General features: G+C 35.9%; 1 protein-coding gene and 1 pseudogene across 5 annotated transcripts in view; one reads left to right on the top strand and one right to left on the bottom strand.

Annotated features, from left to right (window-relative positions):
* Window positions 1-21,006, top strand: part of SPDYA (speedy/RINGO cell cycle regulator family member A) — a 35,111-nt gene that overhangs the window by 13,478 nt on the left and 627 nt on the right. Inside the window, exons 2-4 of one of the 5 annotated variants that reach the window (XM_019646580.1) lie at window positions 4,047-4,218; window positions 4,437-4,453; window positions 7,099-7,471. In XM_019646580.1, the coding sequence (XP_019502125.1) occupies window positions 4,047-4,218; window positions 4,437-4,453; window positions 7,099-7,102 (193 nt within the window). In that variant the 3' untranslated portion in view covers window positions 7,103-7,471. Of the gene's footprint in view, window positions 1-4,046; window positions 4,219-4,436; window positions 4,454-7,098; window positions 7,472-13,614; window positions 13,913-21,006 lie in introns of those variants that run through there. The other 4 variants (XR_002124632.1, XM_019644992.1, XM_019645823.1 and 1 more) reach the window with 4 other exon arrangements.
* Window positions 15,194-19,517, bottom strand: LOC109390660 (60S ribosomal protein L23a pseudogene; annotated as a pseudogene).

Raw genomic sequence — 21,006 nt, 5'->3', positions numbered from 1 at the left:
AATTGATCTCTGCATGTATTCAGGAAACACATTTCCCCATGAATAGGGAAAAATGAACTCAATATAAATTTTGGTGATGATTGCTACATTGGGGGAATATAATAGTATTAGCTAATACTGAGTCTTATGTGCAAGGCACTACAAAATGTTTTTATAAGCTGATTTAATCTTCCCTATGAGATACATTTTTTAATTATCCCCATTTTACAGATGGGGAAATCGAGACTTAGCTTAAGTACTTTCAAGATCACAAAAGCTAGTGAGCAGCAGGGCTGAGACACAGATTCAGGTGCGACTAGCCAGTAGCCAAAATCAGCCGTTGACCACTAAGCTATAATGCTGTTTACACGTCTCTTAGTATTATGTTTGTATGTTGATGCAATATCTTTTTTTAGTTTTTTTTCCCTCACCTGAAAATCACAAACCAAAAGAAGCTTTAGTTTAAATCTTACTATTGGGTTGTCAGAAAAGTCATGATGCATTTTTGCAACGAAAAACAGAAAAAATATGTCATGACTTTTCCGACAACCCAATAGATGCCTGAAATTGGATTTGTTTGACTTTTTTGATAAAGTTATTACCAGTAAAGCATTGTGTCAACTTACACTATGTAGTAGTCTGTGAGGTTGCATGCATGTTATTAGCTTCATATTAAAAATAACATGAATTATATCTAATACTTTTTGTACAGCCTTACTCAATAGTTCTCCTTATTTTCGCAGTTAGCCATAGTTGTAGCTCAAGTTCTTCTCCTTTCTATATATTCTTATAACACTGAACTTCAATTATCGTTCTTCCACATCTCTTTTACAGTTATTTGTTTCATACTTAATTGCCTCTTCTACTTGGCTGCAGGCTCCTTAAGGGCAAGGAACGTGTATCTTACTTTTTTGCATCCTTTGATGGCTAGCATATAGGAGGTTCTTAATTCTTTACTTGAATACACATAATTAATTATTATGCAAAAATGGACTGTGCTCCAAGAAAATCTTGACTATTTCAAAATAAAAGGGAGCAGAGATTTCATCACATTGAACCTGAAAAAATTGTTTAATCTAGAGCAGAATCACGATGTAGTCTGGATACCATATTACCATAGTACATTATAGATTTTCCACATTTCACTTAGTCAGCAAGCATGAAAAGGACCAATCTCCAGCTCTGTCTCCCCTTTACTAAGAGCTATCAGACTTACGAAAAGTAAGAAATTATATAGTATCACAGAGGACAGGATTTGACTCAGAACTGAATGGGTTTAACAATGAGCTGCTTTCTAGTAAGGTAATATTAAAACTACTGTTATTTTAAGGGAGGATAAAGTAATATGTAGGTGCTCATTTTACATTAATGTAACTAAATATGAATATGCACATGGTTAAAAAAAGTACATAAGAGGATATACAATTAAAAGTAAGTCTTCCTCCTATCTGAAGAACTGGCCTCCCTCCTCAAGGACAATTAACATGTGTATCTGGCTAGAAATAATTTTCTATATGTAAACCAGTGTACATATTACATGAATAGAAGTGTACTGTGCACTTCTGTACCTTTTTAAAAATTTGAATGTGAAATAATGTACAAAAGAGCATATGGAGTGTATATGTACATGTGTGAGAAAAAATAAAAACAAAACAAATATTTGTGCACCCATGACTTACCTTAAGACTAGACTATTGCTAGAATATTAGAAGCTCACAGTACAGTTTCCCACTTCGAGCCCCCTCCCAAATGATTCCAAAAATAATCACTTTCTTGCTTTTATTCCATCTATATATCTCTAAATAATGTTATTTGATCTTTCATGTTTTTAGCTACATATAAAAGAATCATGTGTACTATTCTTCTGTAACTTCCTTTTGCTTTATAACGTTACAATTTTGAGATCTATATCGATATGCGTAACTATAGTTCATTTTCATTGCAGAATAATATTCAATTGTTGCTCATATATTTGGATTTTTTTTCTACCATCTTGTTATATACTTTCTATATGTCCCATTTTTTCTGTTTCTTCTTTCCCCTCCATTTTTATCTTCTTTTTAGTTGAGATTTTTTCTTTTTCATTTTTGACACCTTTTTTTCTCTACTTGTTTGTAAATTATGCAGTCTAGTCTTTTAGCAAGTATCCTAGTTACTTTTAAACACAACCTTAAGCATTTCAACTACAGTCATCCCCTTTCCTAACTTATATTCTTTTGTTTTGCAATTTTTTTTTTTTTTTACTGGGGAATTAGGGGATGGGAACAGTGCTAGGGAATCAGGGAAGGGGAACAGACAAATGGCTGTCCTTTTGTTCTTCAGTCTAGTTGTGGAGGACGTTGCTTCACTGGCCCAAGTTGGCACCATCATTGCGCTCTTCCCGGGTGAGGCAGATCAGTCGCCGGCTTCTGGACGGCCGCTCACTGCGGCTGCTGGCCGCTCATGCTGGCTGCTGGCTACACACGGTAGCCCATGGCAGCCCACTGTCACAGGGGCTGCAGCCTACGCCGTCGCCAGCGACTCACGGCAGCCCAGCTCCAGGTTGAGCTGTTGTTCAGCATCTTAGCTGTAGAGGGCAGTGTCACTGGACCTCATATGTGGGATCCAAACCGGGGCCCTCTGGCGTCCCAAGCCAGTTAACCATCGCGCCACTCGGCCGGCCCTGTTTTGCAATTTTATTGTTCTACCTGATGCCCTCCAAAAAGTTAGACATTATTATTATTGTTCTATACATTCAACATTTGTTCAGATTTACCCACATGTTTATATCTTTGCTTACTATGCTTTCTTTTATTTCAAACCTTCCACTTAGGATCATTTGCCTTCTTTTCTGACTACTTATAAGACCTCGTTTTCTTTGATGTTTGTCAATTCCAGTATCTTGAGACTTCAGAGTCTGTTTCTGCTCATGGTGTCTTAAGAGTTTTATAATTTTTTTTTATTGTAAGTTGCCCATTTTTCTTGGAAAATTATCTATGGGCTTGCATTGTTTCCAATGGGAAATCTGCTCCATCCTTATCTCCTTTCCTGTGTTATCTAATGTGTCTTTTTTTTTTTTCCTCTGACTGATTTTACAATTTTCTCTTTATCATTGGTTTTGAGTAATTTGGTTATGATGTGCCTTGGTGCTTTGGAGTTCAAGAAGATTCTTTATGGGCTTATAGTTTTCATGAAATTTAAAAAATTTTTAGCCATTTATTTCTTCAAATATTTTTTTCTGGTCACCCCGCCGCCTTTTAGGGACTCCAATTTGACCTTTACTAGGCTGCTTGAAGTTGTCTTATAGTTCATTGATGCTCTGTTTATTATTTTTTTGTTTATTTTTCTCTACGTCTTTCATTTTGGATAGTTTATACTGTTATGTCTTCAATGCATAAATCTTTTCTTCAGGGATACTTAATCTGCTTTTAATCTTACTCAGTGTATTTTTCATTGGACACATAGTTTTCATCTCTAAAAGTACACTTTCAATGTGTCTACTTATTTTTTTGTACACCTGGAATAGTTATAAGCATTTTAATGTTTTTGTTACTTCTACCATGAGTGTCAGTTTTGATTAATTGATTATTTTCCTTATTATGGGTTGTGTTTTCCTGATCCCTCTTAAGTATTTGTCAGGATACTGATTTCCATTTGTGTCTAGGGAAACTACTTGATTGTGGGGAAAAACCATAGGAAAGGATTAGAGGAAATAGTGCCTAACATTCACCCAGGGCTAGAAATAGTGTCTGTCCCCACTAGCCAGACTGAAAAAACGCATCATTCACAGAATATTGAGTAGAGTACTCAGGAAAGTCTTGCCTCAGTAGTAGGGACCCATTAGCCCCAGACTGTACATTGCTCTAGATCCACGTAACAAATCATAAAAGTGAGACCTGAAAGGATCAGACTTAACTGCGTCCCAGAACAAAGCTCAAGATTTATAGGAATACAAAAATAGTCAGAATTAACAAGGTAAAATTCACTGTATCTCTATTTTTTTATTACTTCTTTAATTATAAGAACATCTTTTATGTGTTTATAAGTGATTCATGTTTTGTTTTTGAGTTGTTGATCTTCTTTGTTAGGTATCTGGCTAATACAGTTGAAGAAGATGAAGAAGAATCCAAATATGAAATTTTTCCATGGGCTTTAGGGAAAAACTGGAGAAAATTGTTCCCTGATTTCTTAAAGTTAAGGGACCAACTCTGGGATAGAATTGACTACAGGGCTATTGTAAGCAGGCGATGCTGTGAGGAGGTAAGATTTTAAAATACTTTATATATATGATACCTGTCTTCTGTTCATGTAATTTTCCTTGTCTTGTTTTTTAATGTGCTTCTAACATTTTATTTTTTGTACACGTAAGGGTAGACTGTTAGACTTGGTGGTTACCATGAATACAACTTGTGTACTGCAATGTTAATGTTTTAATTTTTATACCACAATAATTTTAAATTGTCATTTCTGTTTTTCAGAGCAGCCTACTTCTATAGTAAGTATTTTTATTTTAATGTGTTTCTGTTGTCTAAAAGATCACCAATATATGGGAAAAGGGTAGTATGCACATTTCAAAATATCCTATGGTAATATCACTGGATTTGATTAATAATTTCCATTAAATAAAGTACCGTATTTGCCGGCGTATAAGACGATTTTTTGGCCCTGAAAAATATGCCTCCAAGTGGGGGGTCGTCTTATACGCCAGGTACACTTCAGATAGACTGCCCATAGTGCTTGCCCCGTGCCATAGTGGCCTCCCGATGCCCTCCCACTTCATTCCACATACCGTTCAGGCATCAGCAGCGCTGCTGGGTGTATGCTCGGCTGTTATGCGATTTTGCTGTTATGCGATTTTACCACACTCGCAAAATCTACGGTACCAGTCTATAGAGTGTGTTTTCTTTAGTGAATTACCGGTATGTTTACCTGTAATAAACTTGCACTGTTTTATGTATATGTTTGATTACATACAGCCTTGTGACAGTTTTCCTGCATGTCATAAGCATTTGAATATAAATTAAAATGTTGAAATCAAATCTGATATTGTTTTACCTTTTATTTGGTGTGTGGAAGGTGTGCGGAAGAGGAGGTAGTCTTATACGGCGAGTATATAACAAACTCTGTATTTTGAGTGGAAATGTTAGGGGGTCGTCTTATACGCCCAGTCGTCTTATACGCCGGCAAATACGGTATATGACATTTCAGGTCGCCAAGATAGAAATATGAATTGCATGGTATAAAATTTAAATAAATTTAAATATGTTTAAAAACCATACTTCCTCACAAAGAACACATAAAGTAGGTTTCCTTGATGTCAGATTCTGTTAAGATAAAGCAGAAAGACACTAAGAATTAAAAGATTGGTTATTTTATCTAATGTTCTGATTTTCAATAAAGAAGAAAGTTAATGTTTTAAACTAAAGAAAAGTTCTAGAGTAGAAATTAAATGGAAGGTAGTGACCACCGTAAGCCAGTACTAGTTCAGAAAAGTTTGGTGAGTATGAGTATGGGCTAGATAATGCTAAAATTAAATGAAGTCTTCTCCAGTTAAATGATCGTAGGCTAAAAAAGACAACGGATCAGTGTCAAACCTCAGGGAGAACTTCAGGGATGTGTCATAAAACTGCCCAGAACTGACTGTGTTAATTATATTTTTTAATGAAATAAAGATATGGCAGGTATGCATATTTGTGGATTAAATTAGGAGGATTGTTGAATGTTGTAGAAAATGCAAGGATTCAGAGATGACTTAGAAAAACTACAGCAGGCCAAGTCTTTACAAGATTAAATTCAATAGAAAAATATGAAAAATTAGGTGAGTACGTCCCTTCTAATTTAATGATCCTCATTAAAGGATTTAAATGACTCCTTCCAATTACAGGGCAGTGAAAGAGTCCTGTATTTTTATTTTTTGTCACTACCTCTCCATGTCAAGATGGGTAATTTGTGTATCTGTTACCATCGTTGGACATGATAGTCCAAGCAAGTCCTTATTTAAACATTCTGATTTTTTCCAAGTAAATGCTTCAAGCCCCATGGGACACTTAGCTAAGAGCATAGAGTGGGGCACCAGAGGCAAGAGGCTGTATCTATGGAGTAGACTGCCCACCTACTCCATAGATACAGCAGCTGACATTTCTTGACTGCAACAACTTTAATTTACACTTTTGGAGCTGGAATTACCTCAGCTGCTAGCACCAGACTATAAAAGAGACAGAGAATGGAGTGACTTAATGGTGTATGTGAAAAGACTAAAAAGTTCTAGACAGCTGTAAACCCAGTGTGTAATAGAATTTACAGAAAAGTTGTCTTTTAAGGATTCAACACTGAGAACTAACAGATCTGACCACTAATTTCAGATCTGCGTATCCGATTTCCTATTCATAGTTCATTATCTAGTAGATACTACAAACGTAACATGCCAAAAATTGAATTTCGACCCCCCCCACGTAGGCTTCCAAACCTGCTCCTCCTGCAAACTTCCACGTGTTAATAAATGGTTAACTTCATCCTTCTAGTTGTTCAGGCCAAAAAGCTGTTGCCCTAGCTAGACTTTTCTTTTTCTCACATGTATATCTTTAAAAAATATCCAGCATACTACCATTTCTCACCTCCTCCACCATAAATCCTACTTTGATTGTCATCTCTTGCTTCAATTATTGCCATAACCTTCCAAATAGTGTCTCTTATAATCTTTCTTCCCTATACAGCAGCCAGAGTAAATCTTTTAGAAAGTAAATCAAATCATGACTCCTCTACTCAAAAGCCTGGAGGCTTCCCATCTCACACAGAGTAGAAGGCAAATCCTTATCATGGCTCTACATGGTCTGCCAACTTTCCTCTTGTCTGACTTGCATCTCTCATCCTTGCTCACTCCACTCTAGCCACACTGGCCTCCTTGCTATTCCTCAAACACACCAAGGGCACTCCTACCTCAGGGTCTTTGTACTTGTCATTCCTGCTACCTGGGAATGCTTTCCCACAGATATTAGTGTGTTTCACTTCCTCACTTCATTCAGAACTCCACTTAAATGTCACCTCAGAGAAAGCTTCCCTTACCACCCTATATTGAGGAGTATCTCCCTCAATGGAATAAAATAGAAAAGACTAGAAATAAACCCTCATGTTTATTTTCAGTTGAGTACCAAGAGTACCAAGAAAATTCAATGGGGAAAGAAGAGTCTTTTCAACAAATGGGACTGGGTCAACTGGATATCCGCATGCAAAAGAATGCAGTTGGACCCCTGCTTTATAACGTATAAAAACTAACTCAAATGGTCAAAGGCCTACATGTAAGAACTAAAAACTACAAAACTTATAAGAAAACACAGGTGTAATTCTTCATGACCTTGGATTAGGCTTCTTCGCCTAATACCAAAAGCACAAGCAATGAAAGAAAATATAAAGTGGACATCATCAAAGTAAAACTTTTGTCCTTCAAAGGACACTATCAAGAAAGTGAAGACAACCCACAAAATGGGAGAAAATTTTTGCAAATCATCTGTTTGATAAAGAATTTGTATCTAGAATATATAAAGAGCTTTTGTAACTCAATAATAAAAAGACAACCCAATTTAAAAATGTGCAATGGATCTGAATAGGCATTTCTCTAAAGAAGATATACTAATGGGCAAAAAAAACAACAACCCCAAAACACCACACACATGAAAAGACTCAACATCAGTAGCCTCAGAGAAATGCAAAATCAAAACGACAAGAATATATCACTTCACACCCACTAGGATGACTATAATAAAAAAGACAGATAATAACAACTGCTGGCAAGAATGTGGAGAAATTTAAACCCTTATACACTTCTGTTGGAAATGTAAAATGGTATAGTTGCTTTGGAAAATGATTGACAGTTCCTCAAAAAGCTAAACAGAGTTTCATATGACCCAGCGATTCAACTCTTATTATATAGTTATATAGTTAAATGAAAACCATGTCCACCAAAAAACTTGTACACAAATGTTCACAGCAGCATTATTTATAATAGTCAAAGAGTGGAAACAACCCAAATGTCCAGCAATAAATGAATGGATAACAAAATATGATACATCCATACAATGATATGTTACTTGGCAATTAAAAGGAATGAAGTACTAATGCATGCTACAATAAGGATGAAACATGAAAACGTTATGCTAAGTAAGAGAAGTCAGCCACAAAGGACGACAGATTGTATGATTCCATTTATATGAACTGTCCAGAATAGATAAATCCAAAGAGTTAAAAAGATTACTGGTTGCCAGGGTCTGATGGAGGGATGAGATGTGACTGCTTTCTTTATGGAATGATGAAAATGTTATAAAATTGACTATGATAGTGGTTGTGCAACTTGGAATATACTAAAGCCATTAAATTGTACATTTTAAATGGGTGAATTGTATGGTATTTGAGTTATATCTCAATAAAGCTGTCAAAATAAGTAGTACCTCACACTATTCGTCTGTATTCCTTTTCCTGGTTTTCTTCATAGCACTTAACCACCATATAACAGACTCTGTTTTACTTATTATCTTGCTAATGTCTGTTTTCCTCTACTCACATATAAATTCCAAGAAGGCAGGACCTTTAGTTCTTTTTTTTTTTTAAAGATTTTTACTGGGGGATTGGGGAAGGGGAACAGTGTTGTGTTGGGGAATTGGGGAAGGGGAACAGCCAAGTTGTTGTCCTTCAAACTTAGTTGTGGAGGGCACAACTAGCTCAGCTCCAAGTCCATTCACCATCTGGCCACCCGTCGGCAGCTCAGGGTAGCTCAGTTCAAGGTGCTGTGTTCAATCTTAGTGGTGGGTGGGCATAGCCCACCATCTCATGCAGGAGTTGAACTGGAAACCTTGTTAGGAGCACGTGCTCTCACCAGCTGAGCCATTTGGCAGCTCAGCGGCAGCTCAGTTTGGGCGCAGCTCACTGGCCCATATGGGAATCAAACCAGTGACCCTGTTTGTCAGAGCTTGTGCTCTTAACCAATTGAGCCACTTGGCTGGCCTAGTTTGTTGTTATATGTATCTCCAGTGCCTAGAATACAGTAGATACTCAGCAAATATTGCTGACTGAGAGAATGAATGGAACTTAAGGTTTCCAATTCTTTTTCATTACCTGCTTATTTATAAAATAATGAATAATTATTTCATGGGGGAAATTTCAAGGGGGAAAATAAACCTTTAAAACATTTTCTTTACTGAGATTACTTAGCACTGCCGAAGCTTATCAATCTGCCATTATTGATCTAATGGCAGATTGGTAAGCTTACTTGAATCATGTTGGTGTATAGGAAAGGAAACTACTTAGTAAGATGTAAGTATTTTAACACCTAACTTATGCATAAGACACCAAATTCAGTGTTGTGTGGGGGGGTTATTATAAAGAAGTATTACATCATCTTTACCCCTGAAATTTGATGCATTAAAGTAGCAAGACATGCTTAGAAATTTAGTTAAGTATTCTATGCATTTCTTATTGAGAGCCTGGTACTGGCATACTGCCAACCCATTTCTTTAGTTTCATATCCTAAAATTAACCCAAGTTATGATAGTAGCTACAAACTGGTTTACAATAATAATATGCTACATTTGCATTGCACTTTGTAAATTTATAAATATTTTTATATATTTGCACAGAAATGCCTGTGAGGGTTGTAGCATTCTCATTTTGTAGCTGATGAAACTGAGGACTAACGAGATTGAGATTTACTCAAGATCTTTCATCAATTACGGGGCAGAGTCAGAACAACTTCACATCTAATGACTTCCCAGTGTTCTGTTTTCTCTGACATCTAGCCTCCACCTCTCATTGATTAGTGTAGAAAATGCATTTATATCTGTTGTTATTTTATCTCAGGAACTAAATAAAATAAGTATGCTATCCATTTAACAGATGAAGAAACTGGTGCAGAAAGGTTGCGACTTGTGCATGGTCATTCAGTTAGTAAGTGGCAGAGCCAGCTAGTACTTAAATTTGGTATGCTTTCCATTATACACCACTGTCAAAAAATTTATTCTCTCCTTTGAGATAATATGAATTTTGTAATTTGTCCCCTATTTTATAAACCCTGGCTGCTGCAGAGAAGCTAAGAGCCAGGTTTTATCCTTAACCATATTAACTCTGTTATCCTTTATTACTGGCATGTCTGCTTTCCCCCTGTAGCTATATTTTCCCTTTTGGTTCCTAGTTTAATAAAAAAAAGTTTTTCATTTGCTCTTTTTGTCAGCTGCCTCAAATCCTTTTTTGGAAAGAGATGAGGTATGATTAAATTGAAAAATGTATGTGGGGCTTTTCCAAAAAAGAATAAAGACTATTTCAACCTACTTATTCTGACCTTATCATCTTCTTACAACCAGCTTATCTTTTTGGACATCAGCTCCTCTGAGCTGGAATTTATTTAGGTTGGCGATAGTTTAATTTCTAGATTGGTTCACAGATTATGGAGAATGCCAGTCTTGATGAGAAAGAGGCTCCATTCCAGCCCCTTTATGCATCATGGAGGGTAGCAATTTTATGAAGAGGAAGCTTTAGTATTGTTTGGCACTCTGGCCTGGATGACACAAAATCGTCATAGCTGGTTTCTCTGTCAGCTACTACTTGATTCCAGATTAGGAATTTGCAAAGCAGTGATGTGATACATGCAGTGTTTTGAACAAAATAATCCGATGACAGTATGCAGAAGAGACCAATATAAGAAGGTGCTGGAAACTGCTATACTTGCCATAGGTCAGGAAGCATGGTATAGACCTAGTGCTGAAGATGACAGTGCCAAAGAAAAACCAGTGTTAAAAATTATTTGGTGACTAGTTGGATATAGGACATGTGGGAGAGTGAGCTGTCAAGAGTTTCTACAGAACAGAAAGAGTGATGGATTCCGTGATGGAAATAGGGAAGGCTGAAGAAGCAAACTGGTTTATTGGGAAGATAAGGAATTTGGTGCTAGACATGATAAGGTGATGATTGGATAATTAAGTGAATTGTCAACAGGTATAAGTAAAATGAGTCAACACATACAAGTGATGTTTAAAGCTTGGTAGAGTAGATAAGAAATCCAAGGTGAAAGTAATGTTAATACTTTTTGCGCACTTGTCAGGCACTGTTCTAAGTACTGCATATGTCTTAATGCACAATTATAGTTAGCTAGGTAATCCCAGATGAGGACACTGAAAGAAGCACACAAGTATTCAAACCCAGGCAGTCTGATTCGAGTCAGTTCTATTAAGACATATACTATACTACCTCTCGAGGTTACAGAAAAGTAAACATACAAGTACACAGAGAAAAACAGGGCCAAGTATTGCATTTTAGGAACACTAACCAAAGTCACACACACAAAATCACTAAAAATGACAGAAGAGTAAGATAAAAACTAGGATAATATTTCTAGTAGGTCAAATACCAATGCTTCAGAGAAGACATGTTCATAGAATCATAGAATTTGAGGACTGTAAGTGATCTGTTTTCTCATATATGAAAGACACCCTATGGCACAGACAGTTATGTAATTTGCCTAAGGTCATAAGCTAATAGAATTAAGACCAAAATCCTGCTCTCTTGACCCTGGTATAGTTTTCTTTTTAATTCACTGTTGTTATCATAATAACATTCTAATTATATGCATGTGTATAAAATATATGTAAACATATTTAAAAGTAAACAAGTGTGTGCATGCGTTTTTCTAATAGCTGGGTTAGCATGTGGGGAGACTATTAACGCCTAGTTTATTGCAGAACAGTTTACCAAATCTATTCTGTGCCCTTTATTTCATATTCCCCTCTGCTCTTCTCACTAGACCTTGTTATAAGATTCCTACAAAAGTCATGTTGTTGAAGGTTCATAATATCAGTGGCCTCTAGATCTTAGTTATTTTTACCTATCATTCAGAATATTTAATGACTGCATGATATTGTGTGGAAGGCATTTGAGAGAGGTATAGAAGAGACTTCCTGCACAGAGAGGGCTTCCAGTAGAATAGGTTACATGCACCAAAAGATATAACTGAGTACTAGACACTTATATGCTAAAAATCATTAACAAATACAGCATTAACTAATACAGCATTAACAAAACAAGAAAATCTGAAAGCTGGAGTTTTTAGAAAGATGGAACTTATGCTGGGCATTGAAGGGAAGGTAATACTAAGACAAAGGGAGAGGACATTCCAGACATGGGAAATAAAGATATTGAAGGGTTGAGAAAAAAATAGTAGATAAATAAGGAAAGAAGAAATTCTGATATTCAACTTTCCCACCTTAGGTAGCTCTGAAGCTAGTTTTCCATTATTATCAATATGTTTATAGTTAGAATTAACACCTGTATTTACTTCTACCTTTTTAAATATGTAACTTTATTTACATGTCTTTGGTTGAAAAGTTTTTTGAAGGATTTAAGAAGTGGATTATAAAATAAATTCAATCCTAAAATATACTTTAAAAATTGAGCATAGCTAGTATTCTTCATGCCATTATCTTGGAGGAGGCCACAGTAACCCCATTTTCTGAGCAGCCTGGTCTTAATCTGGGGATTGTAAGGTTTTCATTTTTAACAGCAAAAGCCGTTTTTCTTTACAAACAAAATTTTACACACAATCCCCCAAATTATCACCCCTTAATTCCTCCTAGGATGCTCCCCCCGCTCCAATGTATCTGTGAAAACTTAGGGCTCCTCAAAAAAGTTTGAATATCACTGGTCTAGGCAATTAATCAGACACTGTCTAACTCTCTACAATTCTCATTTACTTTGGGTCACTGATAACTGCAGCTAAACATTTTTGCTTAAAAGTAACAGTGTAGCATTCTGCTTAGAAGTTTTAGACTATCATGAGGTCAGCATGTAGGTCCGCTTTCCTAGCTGATTTCTTAAGTGGCTGTCATTTGTCAGCTGCTTACTATGTGATAAGGATTTTACACATATCTAACCCTCAGAAAAATCCTATAAGGCAGATAGTATCCCCATTTTAGATATGAAAAAAATTGAGCCTCAGAAAAGTTAAGTAAATTGCCCAGTCGTACAGCTAGCAAGTGCCAAAATAAGAAACTAAAACTAAAGGCAGTGTTTTATCTAACAAACCTTAGACAACAATGCCTGACATGTAGTGAGGAATGTTAAGAGCTTTATAAATAATTCCTCATCTAACCCTCACAACAACCCTCTAAAATAGACATGAATTCTCTCCATTTTACAGATGAGGAAACTGAGGAACAGGGAGGTTAAGTAACTGAACCTGTGTTCTTACCATATCCCTTGCCATAATTGCAAATGTTTTAAGATTAGCCTAACATACATAGTTGGAAACCTCAATTAAAAGTATTATTTTCAGCCCAGTACATTCCAAAGTTAATAATTATGTATTGTTTGGGGCTAACTATTGTCTTTCCCAAACTTAAGAATATTCTGAATTGAGAAACTTGGAAAGTGGTTTCAGTCCTGTTTCCTATTTGAAATAATTTAAATATGTTGTCAATTATCGTTTTAAGGATCCAAGCAATGAAATCACTTTATAGGTGATACTGCCTTATCTGGGGATGCTTTTTCTTTTCAATATCAATAACTTAGATTTTTAGATCTAGTTTTAGAGATAGCTGTTCTTGAGTTATAATTTTTGTACTTAATTTTACTAAATCTAAAAAACTTATTAAAGTTCTAAAAGAAAGCTTTCCACTATAGGTTATGGCCATTGCTCCAACCCATTATATATGGCAACGAGAACGCTCTGTGCATCACAGTGGAGCTGTCAGAAACTACAACAGAGCTGGAGTTCAACTGCCCCGGGGACCTAGTGGCACACCGGTAGATTGTTCACTCTGTGGTAAAAAAGGAAGATACGTTAGACTGGGACTGTCTTCATCATCATCTTCATCCAGTGACACTGTAGAGGCAATGGGAAAACATTCTCAGGAATCACATAACTCATTCTCAATGGATATAATAGTTGATCCTCCTGAAGCATATAGCAATTCTCAAGGTATGATGTAGTGATATGTCAGAATTAGATTTAGGCAAGTTATTAATAAATCCAAGTTAGTATTGATAAATCCAAGTTAGTATTGACCTATAGTCTGTCCTTACAGGCAGCGATGCATAATAACTTATATACTACAACAGTATGAGTTAAATTAGTATTGAAAGTTTTCCCCTTTTTAGTTACTACTTTTTGTCTTGTGTCACTGTCTGTTTTGTGGTAGCTTACCTAAACTAAAAATAATTTAATGTGATTTATGTTAAAGTGAAACCTTAATTACCATGGGTCTGAAGTATTTTAAGTCTAAAGTATTTTAAGAGCCTGAATGATTTTCTTTGAAATGTTTATTTTATTCAAAAAGTTTTAAGAGGAAAATAAATTTACTTGTAATCTCATCATCTAGTTTTATCAGTGATTAACTATTGGTTCTCTTCTATACACTTTTTAACATTGAGATATAATTGACATATAACATTGTATTAGTTTTAGGTGTACAACATAATGATTACTATGATAAGTTTAGTTAACCTTCATCGCCACAGTTACGATTTTTTTCTTGTGATGAGAACTTTTAAGATCTATCCTCTTAGCAACTTCCATATATACAATACAGTATTGTTAACTATAGTCATCATGCTGTACATTACATTTCCAGGACTTATTTATCTTATAAATGGAAGTTTGTACCTTTTGCCCACCTTCTTCTATTTTTCTGAACGCCCAGCCCTACTCTGGAAACCACCAATAGATACAAACTTTGTATCTATAAGTTTGGTTTTGGTTTGTTTTTGTTTTTTATATTCCATATATGAGATCACACAATATTTGTGTTTCTCTGTCTGACTCATATTGCTTAGAATAATGCCCTCAAGCTCCATCCATTTTGTGTAAAATGGCAGGATTTCCTTCTTTTTTATGGCTGGATGATATTCCATTGTATATACTTACATGCCACATTTTCTTAATCCATTCATCTGTCGATGGACACAGATTGTTTCTGTGTCTACTAACTATTGTAAATAATATGACAGTGAACATGGGAATGCAGTTATCTTTTTGAGACAGAGATTTTGTTTCCTTCAGATAAATACCCAGAAGTGGAATTGCTGGATCATATGGTAGTTCTATTTTTAATTTTTTGAGAGCCTTCATACTATTTTCCATAGTGGCTGTAGCAATTTACATTACCACCAACAGTGTGCAAGGGTTCCCTTTTCTCCACATCCTCATCAACATTTGTTATTTCTTGTCTTTTTTTTTTTTTTACAGTGGAAAAATTTTATATTTAGAATTAGCTAGCTGGACTCAGTTTAGATGATCCCAATTTTGTTGGCAACATCCAAAGCATCATAGTCAGGAACCAGTGGAACATATGCCTTCTTCTCCCCGTCAGTCCTGATCAGGGTGTTGACCTTGGCCACATCAATGGCATAGGGCTTCTTCCCAGTCTGCTGGATCTGGTGCTTGTTGGCCTTGCCATCACAGTGAACACACGTGTACCGTTGTCTTCCATCTTCTTCATGGCCAACTCGGTAGTTAGGGGAACTTGATGATGGCACAGTGGTCAAGCTTGTTTCTCCAGGGGGCGCTCTTCCAAGGATACTTAGGCTGCCTTCGGAGCCTCAGTGTCTTGGGCCCTCCGAAGGTGGGTGATGTGCGGATCTTCTTTTTTCTGTGGCTGTGGATGCCATTCAGCACTGCTTTCTTTGCCTTTAAAGCCTTTGCTTTGGCTTCAGCTTTGGGAGGGCATTTAACAGGTGTGGGCTATCCTGTTGTTGTTTTGATTTTGCATTTTCCTGATAATTAGTGATTGATGAATCACTTTTCATGTATCTGTTGGCCATTTGTATGTCTTTGGAAAAATGTTCATTTCCTCTGCCCAGTTAACTGGATTGTTGGGGTTTTTTTTTCTATTGAGTTGTATGAATTCTTTACATATTTTGGATATTAACCCCTTATCAGATAGATACATGATTGGCAAGTATTTTCTCCCATTCCCTAGGTTGCCTTTTCACTTTGCTGAAGGTTTATTTTGCTGTACAGTGGCTTTTTAGTTTGATGTCCCACTGTTTATTTTTGCTTTTTTTGTCTTTGCTTTTGGTGTCAAATAAATAAATAAATAAAAATGCCAACAAGATCTATGACCAAGGAGCTTACCCCATTTTTTTCTAGGAGTTTTATAGGTTTCAGGTCTTACATTCAAGTCTTTAATCCATTTTGTTGATTTTTGTGTGTGGTGTTAAGGTAATGGTCCAGTTTCATTCTTTTGCATATGGCTGTCCAGTGTTTCCAACACCATTATCCTTTCCCAATTGTATATATATTCTTGACTCCTTTGTTATAAATTAATTGACCATAGATATGTGAGTTTACTTCTATTCTCTCTAGTCTGATCCATTGATCTGTTTGGGATTTTATACCAATACCATACCATTTTGATTACTATAGCTTTGGATACTATAAACTTTTTCTATTTAAAAAAAAATTAGAACCATACTATATCTAGGCCTGGTTTTTTTTCACTTATCATAAAGCATTTCCCCATGTTATCATTTAATCTTTGAAAACCTGATTTTAAATCATGACATGGTATAAGTACCATAATTTGTTTGCAATATTTCATTTTTGTTGGATCTAAGTGGCTTGGAACAGTGGTATCTTATGTTAATTAGAAAATAATCATATGAACTGGAAATACTTTTAGTCAATCACACCACAATTTTTATTTAAATATTTACAAAAGTATTGTATTTCTCTGACATTTCCCTATTTGAAACAGAACCAGAATATTCTACTAGCAGTGATCCTTTTTTCTTCCTATAAAGCCTTTCTTCCAATTTTTCACCCATCTGAAGACAGAACTGACAGATTTCTTATGGCTCTTTCTAAATGCTATGAGACCCACATTATTTCAGAATTTCACCTATTTTTACCACATCCTTATGAGACTAAACAGTGGCCACTGAAGTTTTATTTAAAGAGAAACTAGACTCTTAAGACGCTTGAAAGTAGGGGTCATGCCTTAGTCACTGTTCCATTCCCTGGCCATAATAATCACTAAACAAATTTGACTGACAGTATATGTAGTCTGTTCCCTTGCAACACCTCCAAGCATAATTTTTATTGGTTCACTCATATTTGAAGATAAATAGGGTCTACCATAGGCTGAGAAAGAATTGCCTTTTAGCATCCCTCCCTTCTCTCCCAGCTCCTTTTACCTACTCTTTGATCCTTATAATAGGTAATATTTACAAGACGTTTAAAATGTTCCAGGCAAGTGTTAAACATTTCACGTTATTTAATATTCACAGCCAACCCTAAAGTAAATACTATTCTCTCCACTTTTTAGATAAGGAAACTGAGGATTAGAAAGGTTAAATAATTTGCCTCATGTGATGGAACAACATTTGAACTCAGGTTTGACTCTAGACTATAGCCTCAATTCCTAACTATTGTGCTCTACTGACCCTTTTGATGAAATCCTGCCTTTGGTGGTGAAAATAAGCTGCCACACGTCTTCCAGTAGACTACTAAGGATTAAGGAAGTGGTGAAAGAATTAAGAACCAAGTCCCTGTTGAAAAGCTATACGAAGTGAATTGGGAGAGAATGTCAACCACAATTTGAACAGATATTTACAGAAAGCAGAACAGAAGGTTTATATTTTATTCAGACTAGCTTCTATAGATATCAAGAGTAGTAACAGTATATTTTATGCTTTGATATCTCAACAGGAAATCAGAATGCATCCAGGGAGTAATGTGCTCCACCATTCAGATTGCTTTGGGAAAACAAAAATAAAAACAATACAAAAAACAGGTCTTTAAGGGATTGTGGATGAAAAGTGTGGCACTTGATTTAGGGGAGTTCAAATGGAACTGTGCTTTCATCCTGTCCCTGGATGAAGGCCCTGAAGCCCTGGTTTAGGATATGAGGTCCAATACAGGAAGGAACAAGTATTTACTCATTAACTGTTTTATTCAGAGTATTAAGGTTAAATAAGACATTTTGTTTAAGGATGACAGGGTAGGCAATATAAAGAAAAATTATTGATCATATACTTGGCCAGTAAACATTTACATTCACTTTCTCTCAATAGGCTTAACAAGGGAATGAGCTATTTGGGGGAAGAAGGGGGGAGGGCAGTATAAGGGGAACAATGTTATCAGGAGCAGTGGTCAGTCTCTCACTGCATCGGCAGCTGCTGATTCCCAGTAGTGACCTCTGCTAGCAAAATTTTCTCCTCCCATGCACATAAGGTGGTTGGAATCACCTGACAGTTTGTGGTTGCAGAAAATTCAATTCAGCATTCTCCAGGAGTGACACAAAGAACTGATGCTCTGCTCCAGACTTTTATGCTAAAACTTTGCAACAGATGGTCATCAATGTTTCCATCTTTCTTTCAAACACAAGCAAGCAACTTCAAAAAATAAGTTTTACATAAACATGTTTATGACATTTATTAAGAACAAAATAGTTGTCATTTTGACAAGGTTGGAGGGGGGAGACATGAGCCTTCTTTGCAAATTTACATACATCACAATCACCAGTCACATGTTAGGCATTTTATAAAGGTAGTCTCATTTAACACCTGACCCCCCACTCATACACAAATCTTGAAGTGGCCTTATGACACTCATCTTGCTGATGAAGAAAATTCAGAAAAGTCACAGTTGCAAGGTAAAACAACAGCAACAACAAAAACAAGATGGGAACCCAGTTCTATATGAATATATTGCACATTTTTATACTAACTGAACTAGTTGACCCTTGAACATCATGGCTTTGAACTGCATCGGTCCACTTATATATATGGATTTTGTTTTTCAATAAATACAATAAATGTATTTTCCTTATGATTTCCTTAACATTTTCTTTTCTCTAGCTTATTTTAAGACAGTATATAATACATATAACATACAAAATATGTGTTAACTGACTGTTTATGTCAGTAAGGCTTCCTGTCAACAGCAGGCCATTCGTACAGTTGGCCATCTGCATCCACCAATTCCCAACCCCAAACCGAAAATACTGTTTTCAATCCACAGTTGAATTGCAGATGCAAAACCTGCAGATACAAAGGGCCAATTGTAGTTAAATTTTTTGGAAATCAAAAGTTATACATGAATTTTTGACTGTACGGACCAGTGCCCCTAACCCCCACGGTGTTTGGGGTCAACTGTACATTGTTTCTGTTTACCTTGTGCTGTCTTAAAGCCTTATGACACCTGGACTTCATGAATATGTATTGTTTTGTATTACCCGAGGACTCAGATTTTAGAGTAAAGCCAAGGGAAAAAAGCAATATACCAAATCTTAGTCTTGGGTCTTGTAGGCAGGCATGGGACATTCTATAAAACCAAATAATTTTTCATCAACAATAAATCCTTCTCTGAACTTTCTTATTTTTGTCATTACCACTGTTCTAGTCATCCAGGTTTTAAATCCTTACGTTTAATGAAGGCATACTCAGGGCATATAAATTAATGATATGATAAGGGCAATGTTAATTACATGATCAATGTTTAGGCGCACAAAAGATGCCAAAATTAATTCTTTGGGTAAAAGACTTGGTGAAGGGTTTTCAGAGGAAGTATATGAGCTGGCCATTGACTGAGTCCAGTTTTGCACAGAGAAGTAAGGAAAAGGACTTCTGAAAAGCAGATAAAAGTTTGAAAATATATAATAGCTTCTCTCCTACTATATATCTAATAAGTTACCAGCTTATCTGGTTCTTCCTTCACAGTATTTTTTTTTACATCTATCCCTTTTCTTCACCTTATAGTTGTATATTACTACCAATCACCTCATAGTTGTATACTATGTGTTACTATGAAATTTCTGATTTAGTATTTTCCTTCCTTTAAATACTCACAGATACCACTAACAGGCTTTTAAAAAATATCTCCTTTTAACTGACCAAGGAACCTCAGAAGTTCCCTATTACCTCTGAAGTAGAAAGTTCAAACTTAAAGTCTTACACAATCCAAGAGCTATATACCTAAATTTTCTCCTAGAAAAACTAAGGCAAAATGAAACAATACATGATTCAGTATAGGCTTAAACCCATTAGCAAACTTGTATTGATCATTTACTGGGTGGAAAAGGCAGGGCTTCTTGACGGTACTGGGAAGACAGTTGTGAATCATTCACAAATCTCTAGGAGTTTACAGTATAGTAAGTGAGAGCCAGACATGAACATAGAAAGCTAACTAGAAGAAGGCATCTGTCTCATAAGGCAGACTGTAAACATGCTTAGTATTTGATGGAGATGGAGAAAGGCTTAAGCTGGACTTCGATTAACTATACAAATAAATGCTTATTCACTTATGTAGTTTGATTTTCAACCCAACTTAAAGTTAGAATGGACATTGTTAGAAAGGTCTTGTTCATTTTGACATCTGCTAAGCACAGTGCACTGAACAGAAACTGTTCTACATGAAAGGAGTAGAAGCCACAACTTTGCTTTGCTCTTAAGTCAGGCGCCCCTTCTCCAAGTAGTACAATTAAGGCCTGTATTCAAAACAATAAATGAAGGACAGAATTTCACTGCTAGTTAAAAAGAAGAGCAGAAGAAAAGGGAGTATTCCATGATGTAATTTTAAAATGTACTTAGAGCTTCTATATGTGTATATCTGGAAATGTCATGAAAACTATAAAGCCATTATTACTGTTATGAGTGTTCAAATACTTACCAGAAATATGACACCAGAACACTTTACTTATGATTTACTTAGTCAGATCTCCAAATGCAACCAGAGTGATTTTTTTCAAAACACAGATCTAAGCATGTTACCCCTTACGTCACTAAATTCTTCAACAGCACCCCATTTTTCTTAGGATAGACAAACTTCATAGGTCTGACCCCTACCTATCTTTCCTGTCTCTTTCCCTTACCCCAGCATCACTGGCCTTTTTTGTTCTCATTTTCCCTGCTGTAGTTAAACTTGCCATTCAGGTCTCAACTCAGTTGTCACTGCACAGGTAATTATTTGAATTTTCCACATAATAAAAAATATGTAAAATGTTATTTAGAATGTATATATTACTTTAAATAGTTCTAGCCCAAGGGATAAATCCAGAAATAGCAGCATTTATC

Source organism: Hipposideros armiger, unplaced genomic scaffold (genome assembly GCF_001890085.2).
Source record: "Hipposideros armiger isolate ML-2016 unplaced genomic scaffold, ASM189008v1 scaffold_0, whole genome shotgun sequence".
Classification (NCBI taxonomy): domain Eukaryota; kingdom Metazoa; phylum Chordata; class Mammalia; order Chiroptera; family Hipposideridae; genus Hipposideros; species Hipposideros armiger.
The sequence above is the reverse complement of the archived record's forward strand: the minus strand, read 5'-3'. Positions and strand labels throughout refer to the sequence as shown.